Consider the following 18,987-nt stretch of genomic DNA (forward strand, 5'->3'; position numbering starts at 1 on the left):
TCGGGTGTTTTTATTTATTCTCAAAGCTCAAACTACCTCACGAGAACCTTGCCGGGTCGTCTTTCATCAAAATGGCCACCGAACTTTGGTAAGTCGTCAGTCTGACCTCCAGCCCCTGGGTGCTTGACAGCTTCCCGATCGACACCTCACCTTGCTATTGAGCCCGCCATTCTTCAGAATTTATAAATCAGCCTTGCTAACATTTGGATTTTGACAGCCCCGTCTATGCGGTGAGTCTTACTATATGCTAGATCCCAACACTCGAGCACGACTAGTCAATCGCCCGTGTCTCGGCCCCTCCGCGTCATCCACCTGCTCACGATGCATCGGAATGATAACTAATCTTTCTTCCTTTAGCCCTTCTTTGGTGCGCTGGGCTGCACATCCGCTATCGTTTTCACCTGCTTCGGTGCCGCATATGGAACTGCTAAGGCCGGTGTCGGAGTTTGCTCCATGGCCGTCCTCCGCCCTGACCTGATCGTTAAGAGTACGTCGACCTGGCAATGAGATATTCCTAGCCTCGTGCAAGGAGATGTGACAACAATTTGCTGACCGGGTTTCTAGACATTGTCCCCATTGTCATGGCGGGTATCATTGGTATCTACGGTCTTGTCGTGTCGGTCTTGGTTGCCAACGACTTGACCCAGAAGCTTCCTCTCTACACTGGTTTCATCCAGCTCGGTGCCGGTCTGTCTGTCGGCCTTGCCGGTCTGGCTGCGGGGTAAGTTTGCGGCACAAAGTGTCTCCCATTGTTCTAGAGCTTTGTTCCTAACTCGGATTCCAGTTTCGCTATTGGTATTGTTGGTGATGCGGGTGTTCGTGGAACGGCTCAACAGCCTAGGTTGTATGTCGGAATGATTCTGATTCTCATTTTCGCTGAAGTCTTGGGTAAGTCGTGGCTCCTCTCCATACCGATCTATATGATCGCATCTAACCACTCCCCCCGCCTCGCAGGTCTGTACGGCTTGATTGTTGCTCTTCTCATGAACTCCCGCTCGAAAGGAGTCTGCTAAACGAAAGCTCTCCCACCACATCCCGAGAATCGAACCTTGAATCGCCCCATGGACTGCAATCACGCGATTCTTGGTTCATTCCCGGATCTGCATTCTCAACCTTTCCCCGACGCAAACCAATGTGCCTCTTCGGTCGGGGAATCTGACATGATAAAGTTGGTGCGGATGCAGGATTGGATGATATCGGAAAATGATAAATCGATTCCAGCCTATTTGAGTGAAGATTCGATGACTGAGTGGATGTAGAACCGGACTGATCAAGCATTCATCTTGACTCAGTGGACAGGTGCGGGTAGGTAGATATTGGATTTTTTTGGCTTTACATTGCATGAAACCGCGCTGGACTCTGTACTTTATATGAAATTCGCTGATCCGAGACTTGAGTCTCCGTCCTCTCTCCCATTAAGGTGGTTAGGCAGGATCTTTTGTAAGGAGTTTCTTGTTTCTTTACTTCTTGTCCTTGGTCTTCCCTGTGGACATCCATTTCTTCTATCTCGGGATTGCTTGATTCTTTTGATTGGGTGGCTTTCGTCACCTAGTTTTCGGTTTGGCAGAACAGTAAATCCTAATGTGCATTCAGCCTCACGATATTCTTACGCATAAACCGATTCTCATATATCAATTCTTGGGATATAGATATTCCCAGGTATTGGAACATTGTGTGGACAAAGCTTACAAGAAATGATCTCAAATCAAGATAGTCCCTGCTCTATTGCTACCTACGTAGTCATATTTGCCAAGATCAGACGAACACCTAGGTCAGCAAAAGCAGCATCTGGGCGGCGCCATAACAAAAATCGAGTAATCAAGATCTATTGGGTTTATCCACAAAGCATGGGCAGAGTTAATGCCCGCATAACATAGAAGCCAAAGACTGCATTTACTTCTGCGCAAGTACAGCAGTCCGCAGCAAAAAAACGATCAAGAAGAAGAGGTATGTGTGGATATTTGGCCGAGTATAGGTGAAAGCGAATAGGTAGGGGAGAACAAGAAAGTAATAAAAAGAAATGTATGAAAACAAGGATATATGCCCTGAACTCTCACAAGACTAGACTCGACCCAAAATGCACAGGCGCAGGCAAGATGCAACTAAAAAAGAAAGAACAAAAGTAACCCAGGAAACCCCCAAGCACAAGTCTACTTGTCGAGTTTCCGTCTCAGGGTACGAGTTCTCTTCATCAGCTTCTTGAACTTGTGCTTCTTCATCTTGGCCTTGCGCCGTCTCATGGTGCTAATGGCATGCATGGTGTGGTTGTTACGCAGACGTTCCATGTATGTCATACCTGTGGCGGAATCTGAAGGCGCCTCGATGGAGATCTCGTCGCGCATATCAGATGGGTCCTCCATATCTCCACTGCGAACAAAAGGTCCCGTGTGCGCCTCGTAGGTCTTGCGTCCATCAGCGTGGCGAGCTTCGCGAATAGTCAGGACGGTCGAGTAGGTCTGGTACTCGTTGTCGATCTGAGCATCGGTAGACTCGGCAGTCTCGGCAGCGGATGTGTCCATAGGGACAGGTGGGGGAGGAGGCTGGAATGGGCGAAGACGACGGGTGAATTCCTCCACGGACATATTGGCGTCGGGACCGTCTAGCATGCGGAGTTCACCGTCCTGTTCGCTAAAGCTTCGGAACTGGTCTTCGGACTCTGACATGCCCTGAGGGCCAGTTTCCATCGACTGCACGGCGGAGGAAAGAGTGAAGATGACGTCCTGTGGCTCATTCTTCAGCGGCCGCTTTGATGAGAAGATCGCTTCGAAGGCATCGGTGGTCGAGGTCGGGGGCACAGTGGTCGTCACTGAGATTGGCCGGTGGATGGAGAAGAACGATGCTACATGGACATCTAGCAGCGAGCAAGGAAAAAAAAAGTCAGCTTCAGGTCATTTCTATGCGGAGAAAAATCATATAAATATTGGATGGGGTTTGAACACTAACCATGTGGCTGTCGGTGCTGTGTCGAGGGAACACTTGGGAGATTGGAAAATGCGGCATGCTGGCTAGACTTTGAAGATCCGTTTCGGGCAGAGCTGTCCTTCCCCCGACGGCGGTTAGCCTTGCTCTTTTCGTTAGATGAGTTGACACTCTTTGCCGGGGCAGAGGTGTCCAATCGTCGGGAACCATCGCTGGGCGGGATGGGCGGTTTGGAGGATGAGGAGGAATACCGGTGTTGGTGCAGAGGTCGGGTTGCGCCGAGCAAGCTGCTGGTAAGATTTTGACCCGAGCGAGTGATCCCGGGAAGCGACATGGGAGTCCATGCCGCCCGGCGTAAAGATGTTGACAACATGTTTGGCAAATGACCCTGTCACTGAGGAGGTGAATGAGTCTGAATTGGAGGCGAAATCAGTCGGCCCGGAACTCGGGGTCACTGATCATGCGGATGTTATGTAAGATTGATGCCTGAGGCGTACAGTTTATGAACACCTTGGGAAATCTTGACCTCGCTTGATTCAATTTAATGAGGAAAAATCCCGTCTTGTATACATATTGGCCACCTTATTTCGTCCAGTCATCATGTTGATTCTTGGATTCTAGGGTTCTATGCAGTGTAGCCTCTGCAGGTGGAGAAATGGTCCATCTCGCGTGATCTACAGAGGAATTCGATAGCAAGGAGCTTGACAACTTGATGTCTAAACCTACTTTTTGAAGAACTATGTTGAGATTGGAGTCTGAAAAGTGAAAAAAGTGCCCATAAAAGAGCAGGATATTGAGGTCATTCAGAAATGAGATATAGTAAATAAAGACACAGAATGATTGTGATAATACAGAGCAGTCGTTAGTAAACACAGCTGCAAAGACAAACAAATGGTATCACTCTGCATTAAACCAAAAAAGAAATGAAGAAAAGGGGAGTGGCAACGACACAGTCGCTAAACCGAAGTATGGGCATTAGTTGACGAAATCGGATAGGCTTTTGGATGCAACGTGATAGACCCAATGATGTGAGCAGAGAGCAAACAACCTCTCAATCAAGACGCCTCGTTAAAAAAGAAAAGAAAAAAAAGAGATATGGCAATGATCACGAAGGAGTGAACGAATAGTAACCGCCCTGGAATGCAACCGGAAAATAACTGGTAGGCTGAAGAGCTTGAGAAATAGAAAATGAAGAGGGGAAAAAAAAAAAGAAAATCATCGTCATAGACCGACGGTCATGGAGAAAGCCTCGGGAATTTGAGGGCCTCTACCTTATAGTATTAAGGTATGCAGATTCTTCTGAATGATCATGTCCTGTACTGAATCCATAGTCGCCTTGAGTAGTGTTGTATCGGTTGCGTTAGTGTAATGGATGTAGATTTCGCGGTCTGGGATGCGGTTTATGCCACGGAATCGGTCTGCAAAGTACTGTGCCGAGGCATCATAGTCGGTGTCAGAGCCGGTATAATCTGGGAAGTGTTTCGAGATAGAGGAGATGGCGAGTTTTCCTTTGAACAGATCAATCTTGTTGAGGAATAGAATGATTGGTTTGCGCTTGAACCATTCGCCGTTGACTAGCGATTCAAATAACATCATGGCCTCGTGCATTTGATTCTGCAAAATGTGATTAGTGATGCGAGCGAGGACATTGGGAGAATCGTGCTTACAGCATTCTGATCTTCGACCAGACATTGGTCGTATCCAGATAAGGCGACCATGAACAACAGACACTGGACGCCCTCGAAGCAATGGATCCATTTCTTCCGCTCGGACCGCTGTCCTCCAACATCCATCATGCGGAAGTTCATCTGTCCGAGCTCAAACAAAGTTTCCGTAATACCTGTTGTGCGAAGTCGAGCCTGCAACATGTCCTGGTTGTCAGGAAGCCAGCCTCGAGTGAATATGCGATCGAGAGATTCATAGAAACTGAGTTACGTTAGCCTAGGCTCATGACGCATCGCCAAATTCCACTTACTAGTGCAAGTTGTCATGAAGAGCAAATTCATGCCCCCGTGCAACAGCCTTCTGAACGCCTTCATCCTTCCACATCGCCCTCATGGCATCGCGCACTTCGAGATCGGAGAAGGCTTCATCGGACCCTACATCTGGTTCCGTATTGTCTAATAGGTCCGCAAATGGCTTTTCAATCCCCGTTAGCTGATGCCGGCCTCTTGGGGAGAAGGGTGCGCAGTACCTTGGTCTTTTCCTCGTTCTCGAAATCGATTTCCTCGGCATTCATGATATCCAACAAGACCTTGAACGCGATGACGATATTCGAGTAGATTATGGCGCGGGTTTGGTGACGCTCTTCCTCAGGGAATCCTCGGCTGTGGATGATTCGCATTTGCTTGATAATGGTGGACTTGCCGGACTCTCCCGCTCCTGAGCATTCTATTAGCAACGCGACACCAAAGCAAGCCGACAACCAGCGACCGAGAATCACACACCTAATAGCAGAATCTTGATGGTCCGGTCTAGCGTTTTCTTGTCATTCTTGATACTCCTTTCGATGCGCGCATTGCGCTGGAAAGCCTCCTTATCGGCCTCCTCGGGTTTCGAAACTAAGCAACCCATGGCTTGCGTCCGGTAACGACAAACTACCTAGCGCGGTGGTGGTTAGCAACGGTTCATTGCAAGCTGAGCTGGTGCAACAAGAGACTCGACGCATCAACGAGTGTTCGGTCTGAGTCAGGGATGCGATTGGATTGCGCCACACGGGAGTCCAGTCGAAGCTTAGAGACACAAGACTCGACTAGACTCCAGACTCGACGGGTAACCAAACCCTCCGCGCAAGGTGGTAGATATGCCTACCTTCAAAAAGAATAAAAATGCTCCCCTGTCTTATGCCAAAGTCCAACCTAACGTCAAATTACTGGTGTGCGACGTGATAGGCAGAAGCTTGAAAGGTTCGATGCTTCCGTTATTCCCCACACCTATCGACCACGTTCCGTTGCAAATTGAGCGGTTGTGTTTTCAATTGGACCAGGTTATCCTCCGAGACAGGCGCCGAATCCGTGTGAGCGACACAGCGTCAGCCTGCCGAAGGCCAAATAAGCTTGAGGGAGAAAACGTTGGCGGTGACGGGGGAAGCCGAGATCGCGTTCCAAAGTTCAAAATATTGGGCTCGAGTTGAGGACAAAAGGACGTTTCGGATGTTGAGAGCCGAGTTCTCCGGAGGGGAGAGAGAGGGGGGCGAGAAATGGAAGAAATGGAATGGCGCATTCAAGACCAGTCGTGTACATATCTCCCGTCCCACGAGTCCACAAGCGGGGAGATAATGGAGAATGGAAGAATGCCGGTGATCACTGGTGTTATGTATTATCCTGTATACCGATTTCGGTATCTTTTGACTTATTCGGTATCTTAAGTATCTTCAGGCAATTTCTTGGAATATACGTTTCTTTATCATTTTCATTTCGTTCTTCTTTTGATCTTAATCTTTTTTTTCTTGGCCATCTTCTCTTTGTATTGAAATACAAAGGCTTTCGTACTCCATACTCCGTTACAAATCTTCACTTTTAATTGTTCCTAGGGGGGCCAGCCGATCCACCATTGGAAGCGCTTGGCCCCTGTCTGTACTTTGTACAAGTTGGAACCTATCGACAGCTCGGTTCTTCGTATATATTGTCCCGTTGCTTTTTGTTGATATCATATCTTTTACAGGCTTGCAGGAGACAAAGAGAGAAGAAACCCTAGAGATCTATCGAATGGCACTATTGAAAGTGCTTCGGGTTCACCCACGCGTTGACCCGATCAGCCGGATTTCAGGAACAATCGAATTGTTTTTTTTTTTTTTTTTCAAAAGAAGAAAATGGCATGGAGAGATGTACAACATCCGATAGTTATGCACAATACGACGCAGTATGTAATGTACTCCGTACGAAACGGTGCGTTTGCCAAGCTAATGCGGAATGCAAAGCTCCAGCGATCGACACGAAGATGCTGAAACCTGCATGGGCGTGCCAAAGGCCAATGCAAGGGCCAGTCTGAAACGTTGGCGGATTCCTGTCCTGGCTTCGCACTAAAGTCTGCTTGGATCCCCATGGGCATCTTACTCTTCTTCTCTACCACTCCGTACTCCCACAGAGGTGTTATCCACTGGAGCTCCCCTGAGATTCCGGTTCCTCGACCCGTTCGGAGTACATCCTCCACAGTTTTACCGAGGTTTAAACGGACCTAAGACTAACACCGGATTACAGCACTTAGGGGATTCCGCGCAAACCAATCAGAGAGCTCGAATCCAATATTCGCTTACTTTCACGCTATCAGGGGAAATTCCGAAGGGCTCCAGGAGAAACAGATGTTCGGTGGACCGTGGCTGTCATTTCCCTTCGCCCCCACAGCACAACGACTTCTGCCGTGTTTGAGCCGCAGGTGAAGCTGTAGCCAGTCCTTTGTACGGAGTACGTTGGATCTGGATATTACTCGTAATGAAGATTGCGAGATGACAAACTATACTCAACTCCAGGTTTGCAATGTAAATAACCCCGCGACAGTCCAGGCCCAGGTCTGAAACAAAGACCACTTTCCCCATTCTACCGGTTCGCAGTCCCCAGTTTCATGATATGATTTTCATTAATTGCGGGCAATCTCACCACGCCGTCGTGCTACTAAGGCAAGGGGCGATCCTTTTGGGACTAGTCAAATGCACCTGTGGGGATCGATTAACCTCCCAAAAGTAGTCTCATATTTGACCGGAATCCTTAGAATATACTCCGGACAACGTTGGGATGAGTCCGAATCAACCCAGACCAGCCTAGTTCGCATCGCCGATCCTAGAACAAAAATTCTCCGTGGCCCGATATGGTGTAAGACTCGTCATGGATATCCAAGAGATGCCATCGAGGCTATCCTTATGATACATCGGTGGGCCGACCCTCCCCGGCTACCTACCAACTGATCACCCATGTAAAAGGGGGTCTCATGCTCAATGCCTTGGTTTCTGCCTCCACATGCAACTTCCGAGGAATTACCCACGTGTGGATTATCTTTCCTCTGGCATTGCTCGGAAGGCCTACCCGAAGTATCGATTTTCATACTCATATCTTTTCTGTTTATGCATAATGGGAGCTCCACTGGTATCAGGAGCTCCCACAAATCTTCATATCGAAACTCTAAGCCTTCCAAATCACTGTAAAATCAAATTGACAGCCTACAACCCCGAGTGCCTCAGATAGTATGGAGTACTGTATATAATATAGATCACTTTTGTCTCAAAATCTTGCAATATAATCTCGGAAAGAAGAAAACATGTAAATATTAGGTTCGCCAAAGCCAGACGCCACACATAAGAAATCCAAAGTAAACCAATAAGTCGCAAATGTGACTCCGAAAGACCTAATATTAGCTTTTCATCAACCCATCCCGGGTTATACATAGAAAAGTCTTTTGCACAAAATATGCTTTTTGTTTCCGCCTTTTTCTACCGTCTACCTATACAACTGAGGTGTAGGAAATATCTTAGAAAACATCTATGTTGTAAACAGAATGTGATATCACCAAACCCCCCCCCCCCCCCCCCCCCCCAAAAAAGAGACTAATAAAAAAAAGACATCACAAGGCCGCATACGCAGACATCTACTCTTGTATGCCTACTTACATAGGCAGGATCTGTACGGAGTAGCAGGTACAAAAGTTAACGGTAAATCCACCCACAGCCAAAGGACAAACTATTCAGGGGCGTTGAGTAGGACTCGAGCAATTTAAACATTGTCGATCAGCATTTGACAGCGGGTCCAGTTCCCGGTTTTTTAATGCCTAAGCGTAAATCATTCGGGAATAGCTCCGGGGCTGATGTACCTAGTCCAGCATAGTGCTCGCCGAGTCAGTATATACGGGAGACGATACGGAGTATTTGGGTGTTCTTTCGGGAGTAAAAAGAGCAAATAACAAATGAAACATAGAGAAATTTTACGGTTTTTAGTGGCCGTTTTGATGGGTCTATCTTTAGACCGGGGTACTAAGTGAGGACCGGAATATATACTCCGTACCCCCAGAAGGGATCTGTTGAATATATCTCCTGATTTTTTTTATTACTAGTCCCATGCTAAGAGATACCCATGGAGTATATCATAATTGTCTGTCTTTCCCTTTCCCTAAGGGGATTAGATAAACTGTGGCGGCGCGGTTTCCGCCAGCAATTAAATAGAATTCTTGCACGGAGTAAAGTAATGAATTAGATAAGCTCATAAGCTTCCAAAGGTTAGTAGCATTTTATTCAGCAATAGGAATTGATAATCGTGTGCCTTCATATCTATGCCGAGGTGATCCTTGTCGATTTCCCAGCTCGAGCAATAGACGTGAAGCTTCCGCACCGAAAGATATCAGAGAGTTAGGCACTCAGCTGTATACTTCCGAGTATCGACTGAAGATCTTCTCTTTATAGTAGACATATTTTGACACTATAAAAGTCCATGTATACTACTAATTGCCATGAATATTGGAAGAGAAATGGTTTGATGTGGTGCCATGAACTCTCGTTCCGGAGTGTTGGTGACGTCACCAAAGAATCTCAGACGGAGACTACATCTTGCAGAATCGAGTCTTGTATTTCCGCTCAAACTCTGCAATGGACCATGCACAGAAAAGAGCGCTAGTGGTCATCTTTCCCGGGTTCAACATCCTCGATGTGGGCGGTCCGGTTTCAGTACTCTACAACTCGTACTTCTCCGTGAGCTATGCCGCCAAGGATGAGCTCACAACATCTCAAGAGAACGCGACAGTTAAAAGAGACATATCCCTTGCTGAAGCCAAACTTCAACTGTCCGACTATGAAATATTGATCGTCCCTGGCTCACGACCATTCAATATCCTACCACATGTGGAATCCGAGCAGGGGCAGCTATCGGAGCTTGTCGAATTTATCAGCAGTTTTGCATCCATGAACCACGAGAGCGTGCGGAAACATACTATCTTGGCCATCTGCATCGGATCCTACTTGTTAGCTTTTGCAGGTGTACTTGATGGCCTCACTGCAACCACACACCGTCTTGCTCGCCCCGGGCTACGAAACGCAGTCCGACGTTATGCGGATCATACTACGGGTGCGGAAGGGGCTCGAATCGTTCCCGAGGATCCCTCAGAACTGATTCCCTATCTGGATGCTGGCAGGAACCAGTTCGGGGTCAGAATCATCACGGCGGGCCCTTCGCTCAATGGTGTCGACGCCGCATTGCATTTTGTCAGTCTTAGTTCGAGTCGATCAATTGCAGCTGAGGTTGGGGACCTTGTTGGGCATAGCTGGAAGGAGATATAGATGTGAAGCTTGCGGTACAAGAAGAGCCATAGGGTTAAGTTTATCTTCACAGAACTAGTCTTTTCTGTGCCCTCTTTGTATCCTGGTCATACGATTAATTTTGAGTACCGCAGTATGTTATTCGCAAGCTAATTTGGAATGTGAGCATGTCGTATTCACAGAGTATAGTACCATCCTGTCATGCCCTCAATCCGACCATTTGTCTCCCGGGCTCTTTTGTTTGTTTTCCAAAAGTGAAAGTCCATAATTAGGGTTAAACATATGCTAACCATTGTAATACCAAATGTCACCCAAATACCCGTAGTATAATGCGGACTTTCATCAGACTTGAAGGCGATGCTCGCAATGATACCCCCAAGGCCTCCGCCAATCAGACAGGTTGCGGATGCGACTCCACGCTTCGAGTGTGAAGTAATGTTGTTTGCTTGGAATGCGAGTACACCGGGGATACAAAACTGCAGGAATCCCACACCTGGAGTATAGCGTTAGGTATATCACCTTTCATTGTGAACAGATTGAGAGCTCACCCATGAATATCCCAAAGTATCTTGTCCCACTTGCACCGCCATAAGCTGTGATCAACATCCCCACTGCTGTCAGAAGTTGATGAGTAACAATCACTGGCCCGCGGATTTGATATTTATCCGTGAACCAGCCACCTAAATATGTAAACAATGCAGCAATAATGTAAGGTGGGGCACTGAGTAGTTGACTCTGCGTGTTGCTGAAGCCCATGCCCATGAGGATGACTGTTTTGAAGTAGCTGTACGCATATCCAGGGAGGGTGGAGGCCATGAGATTGAATGCCCAAACATACAACTTCCAGTCTTTAAGATGATGAAGGACTCTTTCCATAGTAATTGGATCCTCTTCCGCGTCTCCACTATCGTTGTTGATGCGAGCGATAATGAATTCTTTTTCTTCCGGTTTGAGGAATGTATCTGCTTGAGTTGGAAAATCGATGATGATAAACCAACCAATTAAACAAATGCTACTAGTAATAGCACCCTCGACGATGAAAATCCCTAGAGAATCACGGTCAGCTGTTACTATTCTCATGGCATGGAGGTGAACAACCCACAGCGCCATCCATTCAGACCATAGCTCCCATCTAACAGGGTCAAGGCATAGGCAAAAATTGCAGCGAAGGCGTTCAGTACAACAGATACCAGCCAGAAACTAGCCAGTCTCTTGCCCACCTCAAATCGCGTGTACCAACATGTAATTAGATAGGTGCAACCTGTATAGTTAGTAATGTTCAACTTGGAAACACAGCCCATTTTAATATACCTGGAAGAAATCCAGCTTCCATTACACCTAAGAAAGAATATCGGGTCAGTAAGGTAGAATGGAAAAGGAGGACATATTTTTTACCTAACAAAACTCGGCAAACTACCATTGTAGTCCAACTTTTGGTGAAACCCATGCCGATCAAGATCACTCCAAAGCTAAATCCAAGAAAGGCTAGCCAGTTTGCTGCACCGGCTCGAGGAAGGATGAGATTCTGCTGAGATTAGTTCCGTCCCTTCTAATGGTCCCTGGTTGCGGATCGCGGACATACGCTAGGTATCTCGAATATACTAAATGATACAAAGTCAGAAAACCATTGCATCCAAAGCACTTCTAGGCAATATCAGAGAGCTTACATATATGCCACGAAAAATACCATAACAACGATCGTATACCTGTTGCCGATGTGAAGTCCAAGATCCTCCTCCATCCCGGCTACAAATGCAAGACCAAGGTTCGTCCTATCGATGAGTGAAATGGAATACATAATTCCAAGAATTGGGAGGAGGCGGAGATCAACACGTCGACTAGTTCAAACATTAGAGTTGACTTGTTGGCCATGTTAGAATGTAGAGAAATCGCACATGACCCTTTTCTGATGTGCTTCGTCAATACCATACACGGGAGATTCATTGCCGGAATGACGATGTGCCAGCTCTTGTTCCTCAAGATGGATGAACTCCAAGTCCTCTTTCTTCGTAGATTCATCGTCTGGGGGGCTGGCCGAAATCGATGCCATTGTGGCGAATTGATATGTTTCTTGATCCTTCAGCAAAGCGAGGAAATAAAGATGTGAAGAAGTGAACTGGGAATGAACATGTAGAGAGCATTTTAAGATCTCCTCCTACGGTGATCTTAACCGAGCTTATTCAACATAGTAACAACAATACCCTCGGGACAAAATGGCCCATTGAAGAATCTGGGGAACTACCAAGATTACCCCTCAGTTTCGCTCTTGATGCCAAGTAGAAGAGAACATTAAAAGCCGGGGAAGTCTTGGTTTAACTTGGCATTGAGAGCGAGCGCCCTATCATGTACAGGAATCTCACAGGTATCTGATGTCAAAAAATGATGTGGAGGGTTGTACTATTAAAACCCCGCACAATGCCCAAATCTAAAGAGCCTGAGGTGAGCAAGTAGCCTTTATACTGAACTTAGCTTGCCAAAGAGGAAACAAGCTAAAGCTACAGCGATAAGTTTGCTCATGATCTCCTAAGTATGTATCCAAATAGCAACTGCAATTGCTAATTGGGTCGCACATTCGTATCCCTGGACAAATGTAAGTAAATTATCAATATAGTCAAGTTGATAATTTGTAGAAAGCATAGTGTAGAGTTAGGGATAAACTATCTACTGGACGATCCTAGTGGTTTTGTAAAGCATGGAGCCCAAGGTTTCGGACATCTTAGAGTCGAGCAGATTCCTCTATCTTTAGAATATTGTTCTTATATTGAAGTACTTTATACTAAACGATCTCTCTAGGTACTGTATGAGTATGCTATATTGGCTTTCCACGCTTGAGCTCCATGGAGAAACATAATCGTGGTGCGAAATACTGCATATAATACTCGGCTATATACTCTATATAGTAGCCTACAGTCAGGCCAAAACATCTCTATCCACTCCTTAAGAAATCAATATTCCGGTGGGCATTCCATCCCAGTGATTTGACAAGATGCTTGCAAGCTTCTTTCAATATCCTAAATATACTCAATAGTAATCCAATGAAGTCTCAGGGCTTCACATCAAACAGATCTGTTGTGGCGGGCATGTTGTGGGTGGGCACATTGTACTTTTTGTCATGTCAATATGCTCTCAATATATATATTCTAATCCTTATTAAAACAATAGAATCTATGCCAAACGATAAGCTGTTCATGTCCAGAGGGTGGAACAAGCGGTAAGCCTATAGATTGTAAAACCCCACCACATTTACCCCTCACGTCGACTACAGCTATCAAGTTGTGCTCCTCAGTACATATCTCTCAATATATATTGCTTTCTCTGAAATGGCAAATAAAATATTATCGATAGCTGACCTTGAAGAGGCGGCTTCCAACTCACTATCTATCTCCGCGAGAGGTATGTATTTGCTCTCCCTCATGTTGCGGCGAATATGTATCTCTTAACGCGGATCAATAGACTTCTTCAACTCCGGCGCAACGAACCAAGTCACCCTTCACGACAACTATGCTGCGTATAGAAAGTACCGTCTCCTACCAAGGGTTCTGAGAGATGTCTCACGTGTTGACACTGGGGTTTCCTTTTTTGACCGAGATATCAAATTTCCGCTCTGTGTCTCACCCACCGGATTGCAGGTTATGGCTCACCCAGAAGGCGAGCTGGCTACAAGCAGAGCCTGTGCCAAAATGGGCGTCAACATGGGTGTCTCCTCCTATGCTAATCACTCGGTTGAAGAGATCACCATCGCTGGACAAGAAGTGGGACCAATCCATCATGTGATGCAGCTCTACACGATGAACGACAAAGCTAAACAAGAACGAATTGTCCGTCGGGCTGAGGCGGCGGGCTGCAAGGCTATATTCCTGACTGCGGATAGTCCCGTACTTGGGGTGCGCTGGAATGAATGGCGAAATGGATTCATACCTCCAGTTGGCTTAGGGCTTCCGATGTATGAAAGAACATCTGCCGAGATTCAGCAACAATCTCACGATGATGGGTTTAGCTCGACAAACTCGGATTCCCATTCCTGGGCCACGGAGATACCGTGGCTGCGCAGCGTCACGAAGATGGAGATTTGGATTAAAGGAGTTCTCACCCCGGAAGATGTCGAGACTGCTATTGAATATGGCTGCGATGGTGTCATCATTAGCAATCATGGTGGTCGGCAGCTGGATGAGACACCGGCCACGATTGATGCGCTTCCTGCCTGTGCTAAGGCTGCGCGGGGGAGGATCAAGATTCATATTGACGGTGGAATTCGATCTGGCGTGGACATTTTCAAAGCCTTGGCTCTTGGTGCTGAATGTTGCTGGGTTGGGCGTCCTGCACTTTGGGGACTCGCAGTAAGTGTTGCTTGTTACATCAATAGTCCTGACAGAGGCGGGTATACTGACTCCCTTGGTAGCATAACGGTCAAGAGGGAGTCGAGCTAATGCTCAAGATCCTGTTTGATGACTTCAAGCGATGTATGCAGCTCACAGGCTGTAGATCCATCTCCGAAATAAGACCAGCAAGCCTAGCAATTGTAAATGCATATGGGCCTTTGGCTAGGCTGTAGTCTCCAGCATTCTTGTGAGTATGCCTGGGACAGATATTGGGGATTTTGCAACATCGCTCATGGATATATCATGATAGATCCAGACCATGTATCGTGGAATTGATCGGCACGGAATAATTAATAACAACGACATATTCTTATGGCTCCCCACGAATTAGTCGGCGTTGTATCGGAGAACATAAATATTTCCGGGGCAAATATTCTCACCAACTATGAAATGCAGGCTAATACCTAGTTCCTGGACTTGTCCAGGTGATCCCGGGAATGCAACCGATTCATTGGTGGGTAGGGCTCCACCTGGGCAGCTGGAGCCGCCAGGAGTTCCTCATGGCGAGTGTGACGCCATTCCCTAGCTTCTCCTCGTTGCCTAAGTAATATGCACCAAGACTCATTCAGCCCATAATTCTCGGGTACGCATCTTATTGAAACATTGTATTTCCAACGCCTCCATCATAATTCAGGTATGTCTCCATGAGCGCATCGTGTTCGGTAGCTATGAGGTGCTAATAGCTCCGTGGCTATAGCAAACGTGACCCCCAAGTACTCGTTGCACAGTATGGAGTCTGAGAAAGGTCCGCTTTTGGAGGCAAACGAAGTCTACGATTCCAAGGACAATGGCGTTGTTTCTAGCCACACCCGTCATAAAGCACAAAGAACTCGCCCCTGCTGGGCGAGAACTCTGAGAAAAGGGCTCTGTGTCTTTGTGATCACTGGGCTTATTACCTACTGTCTAACTCCCCCGCATGGTATGAGCCCCTTCTACTCATAAGAAATGCGTCGCTAACATGATTGTTTTTTTGCCCAGGCCCTCCATCTACTGAGAAAGACCCATCCCCACATCCCGAGACTCCCCCGCTTTGCCAATCGCAAGAATGCATTCATGCTGCATCCGAAATCCTCTACAATCTGGATCCCAACTATGAGGATATTGATCCTTGCACTGATTTTGACCAATATGTCTGCGGTGGATGGAGGGAGCACCATGACATGCGGCCCGACCAGGGATCGATATTTGCAGGCACAATCATGCAAGAGAACGCCCAGACTAAACTTCGTCATATCTTGGAGCGCACAGAACCGCCGCAGTCATCTGATGCTGACAATTTCAAGAAACTCAAAGCTGCGTACGATGCTTGCTTGGACGAGGCTACCGTCAGCAAACGGGGCAGCAAACCTTTGACTAATATTCTGGATGAACTGAAGACTATCTACCCTGCAAAGGCAGGTCTTGAGAAAGGAGCACAAGATCAACTCACCACTGCTCTATTGTATCTGGCGAACGCTGGTGTCGAGGCTCTGACTTCTTCCGGTGTCACTGTAAGTCTATGCGACCTATAATTTATGGGAGCCAATACTGACTCCTTTTAGCCCGACGATCGAGACCCTGATAATGTTGTTATCATGGTCTCCCCGCCTCGCGAAATCGGACTTCCCGCGAGAGAGTACTATAATAACACAAAGACCGTGGCTGACTATACGACCGTTTTGAAGCAAGTTGTTCGGGGACTTGCTGGAGATGGATTCGACAAAATTGCCGAGGATGTTGTAGCCTTTGAAAAGAAGCTCGCGGATGTGACTCCGGATACCCAAACCCAGGAAGATGTCACCAAATACTACAACCCCCTTAGTATCAAGGAAACGGAGACACTGGTACCTGAGATTTCTTTTGCTAATATTATTTCATCTTTGGCGCCCCCTGACTACAAAAGCGATCGCCTAATTGTTGGGTCGCCTTCCTATATGAAGGCATTGTCTGTTCTCCTGAAAGACACACCCAGAGAAACCATTTTGCTATTCTTGCAGTGGAAGCTCATCCAAGCGCTTGCGGATGTTATTGAGGATGCCTCCGTTGAACCCCTTCGGCGATTTAACAACGAACTCGCTGGCAAAGAACCTCAGGCCAAGGAGGAGAGGTGGCGTAAATGCCTTGGGCATCTGGATGAAGGGCTTGAATGGAGTCTTAGCCGATTCTATGTGCTTGATGCGTTTTCCGAGGACTCGAAGAAACTTGGCGATCAGATCGTGTCCGATATCAAGGAGCGATTCATTTTCACCCTAGATCAAACTAGCTGGATGTCTCCAGATGTGCGAAAATTGGGCATTGCGAAGGTGGGAAACATTATCCAGAAGATCGGGTTCCCCACAAGTAGTCCCAATGTCTTAGACCCCGAGGATGTGAATAACTTCTATCGGGACTTGGAATTGTCCAAGGACACCTTCTTTGAGAATGAGGTGGCCGTGGCAAGATTCCAACTTCGCAACGAATGGTCTAAGCTCGGCAAGCCCACCAACCGTGACGAATGGGGCATGAGTGCACCGACTGTCAACGCTTATTACAACCCGCCAGGCAATGAGATCGTCTTCCCTGCTGGCATTATGCAGCCACCAGCGTTCTACGGACCTTCTGCGCCCTTGTATCTGGCATATGGTGCATTTGGTGCCGTCAGTGGCCACGAACTTTCACACGGTATGTTCAGTTCCCTGCAAAACTTTTGCCGTTTTTTTAACACTGGGATATATAGCTTTCGATTCTACCGGTCGACACTACGACGAGAGTGGAAACTACACTAACTGGTGGGACGATAAGACCGTTGAAGCATTTGAAGAACGTGCTCAATGCTTTATCGACCAGTATTCCAAGTTTACCGTCACTGGTCCCGAGGACAAGGTCCTCCACGTGAACGGACGACTGACGTTGGGGGAGAACATCGCTGACGCTGGAGGTTTGACAGCATCATACCATGCATGGAAGAAGCACGATGAGGCAAAGCCTGACCCCCACCTCCCGGGATTGGACGCATTCACCAAAGAGCAGCTGTTCTTTATATCTTATGGTAATTGGTGGTGTGGAAAGACTACCAAGGAGGCGGCTGAGCAGGCGATCTACAACGATCCCCATGCGCCTAAATCAGCACGAATCATCGTGAGTTTCGTTCATTCGTTCCTTTACTTGTGTGCCATCACTCACCACCGTCACAGGAAACTATGGCCAATTCTAGGGAGTTTAAAAATGCCTTTAGTTGCCCAGATAGGAAGCCGGTTTGTAAGCTCTGGTAGTTTTGAATAGTGTATTGTCAATGGCATTTGATTTCATGAGCTTTGAGTAATTCGAGTATTCTGCCTTGATCACCAGTGTTTGGTTGTTCCTCGGTCCCATTCTATCCTTGCCCGGTACTTGGCTTTCGCACCAACCCCTTGTCGACGCACATACACCCATCAAGCCACCCTAGGTGCCACGACCTCTGGCAAATAGGGCTCTCGCTCTTCGTGAGATCTCAAACCGTCAGTCTGCTGCCGCTGAGACAAAAGCGTCACAGCCTGAGATTTAGCAGGTTACCTAAAGACGAGAGTTGCTTCAACATATATTACTAGCATTTCGCTTAAATCTGCAAAGAAAACCGCTGGCACTTATTTTGGATACATTACTAACTCTACATATGAATGCTAACGATGCCACAGCTGTTGCTGCCCAAAATAAGCGGGAGCGGCGAGAAAATAATTTGGTATCGGCTAGAAGCCGAAAAGAGAGAGAGAGAGAGAGAGAGGAGAAGGAAGAGGCCAAGGTAGGGAGTCAGCGAACGGATTTAGCTACCTAGATCCTTACCTTTTTGGAGTTAGGTAGTTTTGGGGCCGTTTTTTTATGTGGATATGTCTCAATTCTTATGGATCTTTGTCAGCTTGATCGACATTTGACATGTGACGTGTGATGTCTGGTCTCGCCGGCAAAGTGGATTGAAGTCTTGTGTGAATTGAGGAATATATATGTCTAGAGCCCTGGAGGTTAGGTCGATATTGAATACCCCGTACTCCATACGCGCCGGAGAGGATGAATCCCAAAAATTGGCCAATTTTCCTAATCTAAAATCCCGGCAATCAGACGGGACCTCCGATCGCGTCAGGTGAGTAGCATCTACTTGCGCTAGCATAGACAGGCATAAAGTAGGGCAGCCAATGATCTAAATTAGGGCGGCTGCACAGTAAATTGCTTTCCAACAAGAGGTGTCACACAGATTAATAACCTCATACTGGAGAAACACGCACCTTTTTCAGTCGAAACGGACTCCGTACGGACAAAGTAAAACATAAGTTGGTAGATCTAGGTGTCCAATTCTTGGGATATTCCCAGTTTCGCGTGGAAATGGAACGATGCAGCCACAATCCTGCTTATAGGTACTTTGTATACCCTGTACACTGTACTTGTAAATTCGGGCCACAGTTCGGGGGTCTTTGCTTCCGGTGACCTATCATCTCCCTTGCACAGTCCCATAGAATGTTGAAGGGA

At 47.1% G+C, this 18,987-nt stretch overlaps 6 protein-coding genes across 6 annotated transcripts; 3 read left to right on the plus strand and 3 right to left on the minus strand.

Moving 5' to 3' along the window:
* Positions 1–71: 71 nt before the first annotated feature.
* N7447_000964 (H(+)-transporting V0 sector ATPase subunit c) lies at positions 72–1,013 on the plus strand (the record flags this gene model as incomplete). The annotated part of the gene is made up of 6 exons (XM_057225240.1): positions 72–88; positions 218–230; positions 358–487; positions 565–721; positions 785–888; positions 955–1,013. The coding sequence occupies 6 exons, from the start codon at positions 72–74 to the stop codon at positions 1,011–1,013; spliced, it is 480 nt and encodes a 159-aa protein (XP_057089256.1).
* Positions 1,014–2,150: 1,137 nt separating this feature from the next.
* Positions 2,151–3,292, minus strand: N7447_000965 (mitochondrial 37S ribosomal protein mS38; the record flags this gene model as incomplete). The annotated part of the gene is made up of 2 exons (XM_057225241.1): positions 2,151–2,851; positions 2,944–3,292. The coding sequence occupies 2 exons, from the start codon at positions 3,290–3,292 to the stop codon at positions 2,151–2,153; spliced, it is 1,050 nt and encodes a 349-aa protein (XP_057089257.1).
* An 899-nt stretch (positions 3,293–4,191) lies between these two features.
* N7447_000966 (guanine nucleotide-binding protein subunit alpha) lies at positions 4,192–5,493 on the minus strand (the record flags this gene model as incomplete). Its single annotated transcript, XM_057225242.1, has 5 exons — positions 4,192–4,533; positions 4,587–4,845; positions 4,895–5,058; positions 5,114–5,301; positions 5,367–5,493. 5 exons carry the CDS (start codon positions 5,491–5,493, stop codon positions 4,192–4,194), a joined length of 1,080 nt encoding a protein of 359 aa, XP_057089258.1.
* A 3,994-nt stretch (positions 5,494–9,487) lies between these two features.
* On the plus strand, positions 9,488–10,174 carry N7447_000967 (DJ-1 domain InhA-type; the record flags this gene model as incomplete). Its single annotated transcript, XM_057225243.1, has 1 exon — positions 9,488–10,174. The coding sequence occupies one exon, from the start codon at positions 9,488–9,490 to the stop codon at positions 10,172–10,174; it is 687 nt and encodes a 228-aa protein (XP_057089259.1).
* A 155-nt stretch (positions 10,175–10,329) lies between these two features.
* On the minus strand, positions 10,330–12,203 carry N7447_000968 (Major facilitator superfamily domain general substrate transporter; the record flags this gene model as incomplete). Its single annotated transcript, XM_057225244.1, has 8 exons — positions 10,330–10,646; positions 10,702–11,199; positions 11,256–11,414; positions 11,465–11,491; positions 11,549–11,678; positions 11,736–11,754; positions 11,821–11,991; positions 12,049–12,203. The coding sequence occupies 8 exons, from the start codon at positions 12,201–12,203 to the stop codon at positions 10,330–10,332; spliced, it is 1,476 nt and encodes a 491-aa protein (XP_057089260.1).
* A 1,270-nt stretch (positions 12,204–13,473) lies between these two features.
* On the plus strand, positions 13,474–18,034 carry N7447_000969 (uncharacterized protein; the record flags this gene model as incomplete). Its single annotated transcript, XM_057225245.1, has 9 exons — positions 13,474–13,546; positions 13,607–14,490; positions 14,553–14,701; positions 15,216–15,451; positions 15,511–16,022; positions 16,074–17,172; positions 17,228–17,628; positions 17,685–17,744; positions 17,936–18,034. 9 exons carry the CDS (start codon positions 13,474–13,476, stop codon positions 18,032–18,034), a joined length of 3,513 nt encoding a protein of 1,170 aa, XP_057089261.1.
* Positions 18,035–18,987: the final 953 nt, after the last annotated feature.

The sequence above is a fragment of the Penicillium robsamsonii genome, assembly GCF_028829455.1.
Source record: "Penicillium robsamsonii strain IBT 29466 chromosome Unknown utg000001l_segment0_segment0, whole genome shotgun sequence".
NCBI lineage: Eukaryota > Fungi > Ascomycota > Eurotiomycetes > Eurotiales > Aspergillaceae > Penicillium > Penicillium robsamsonii.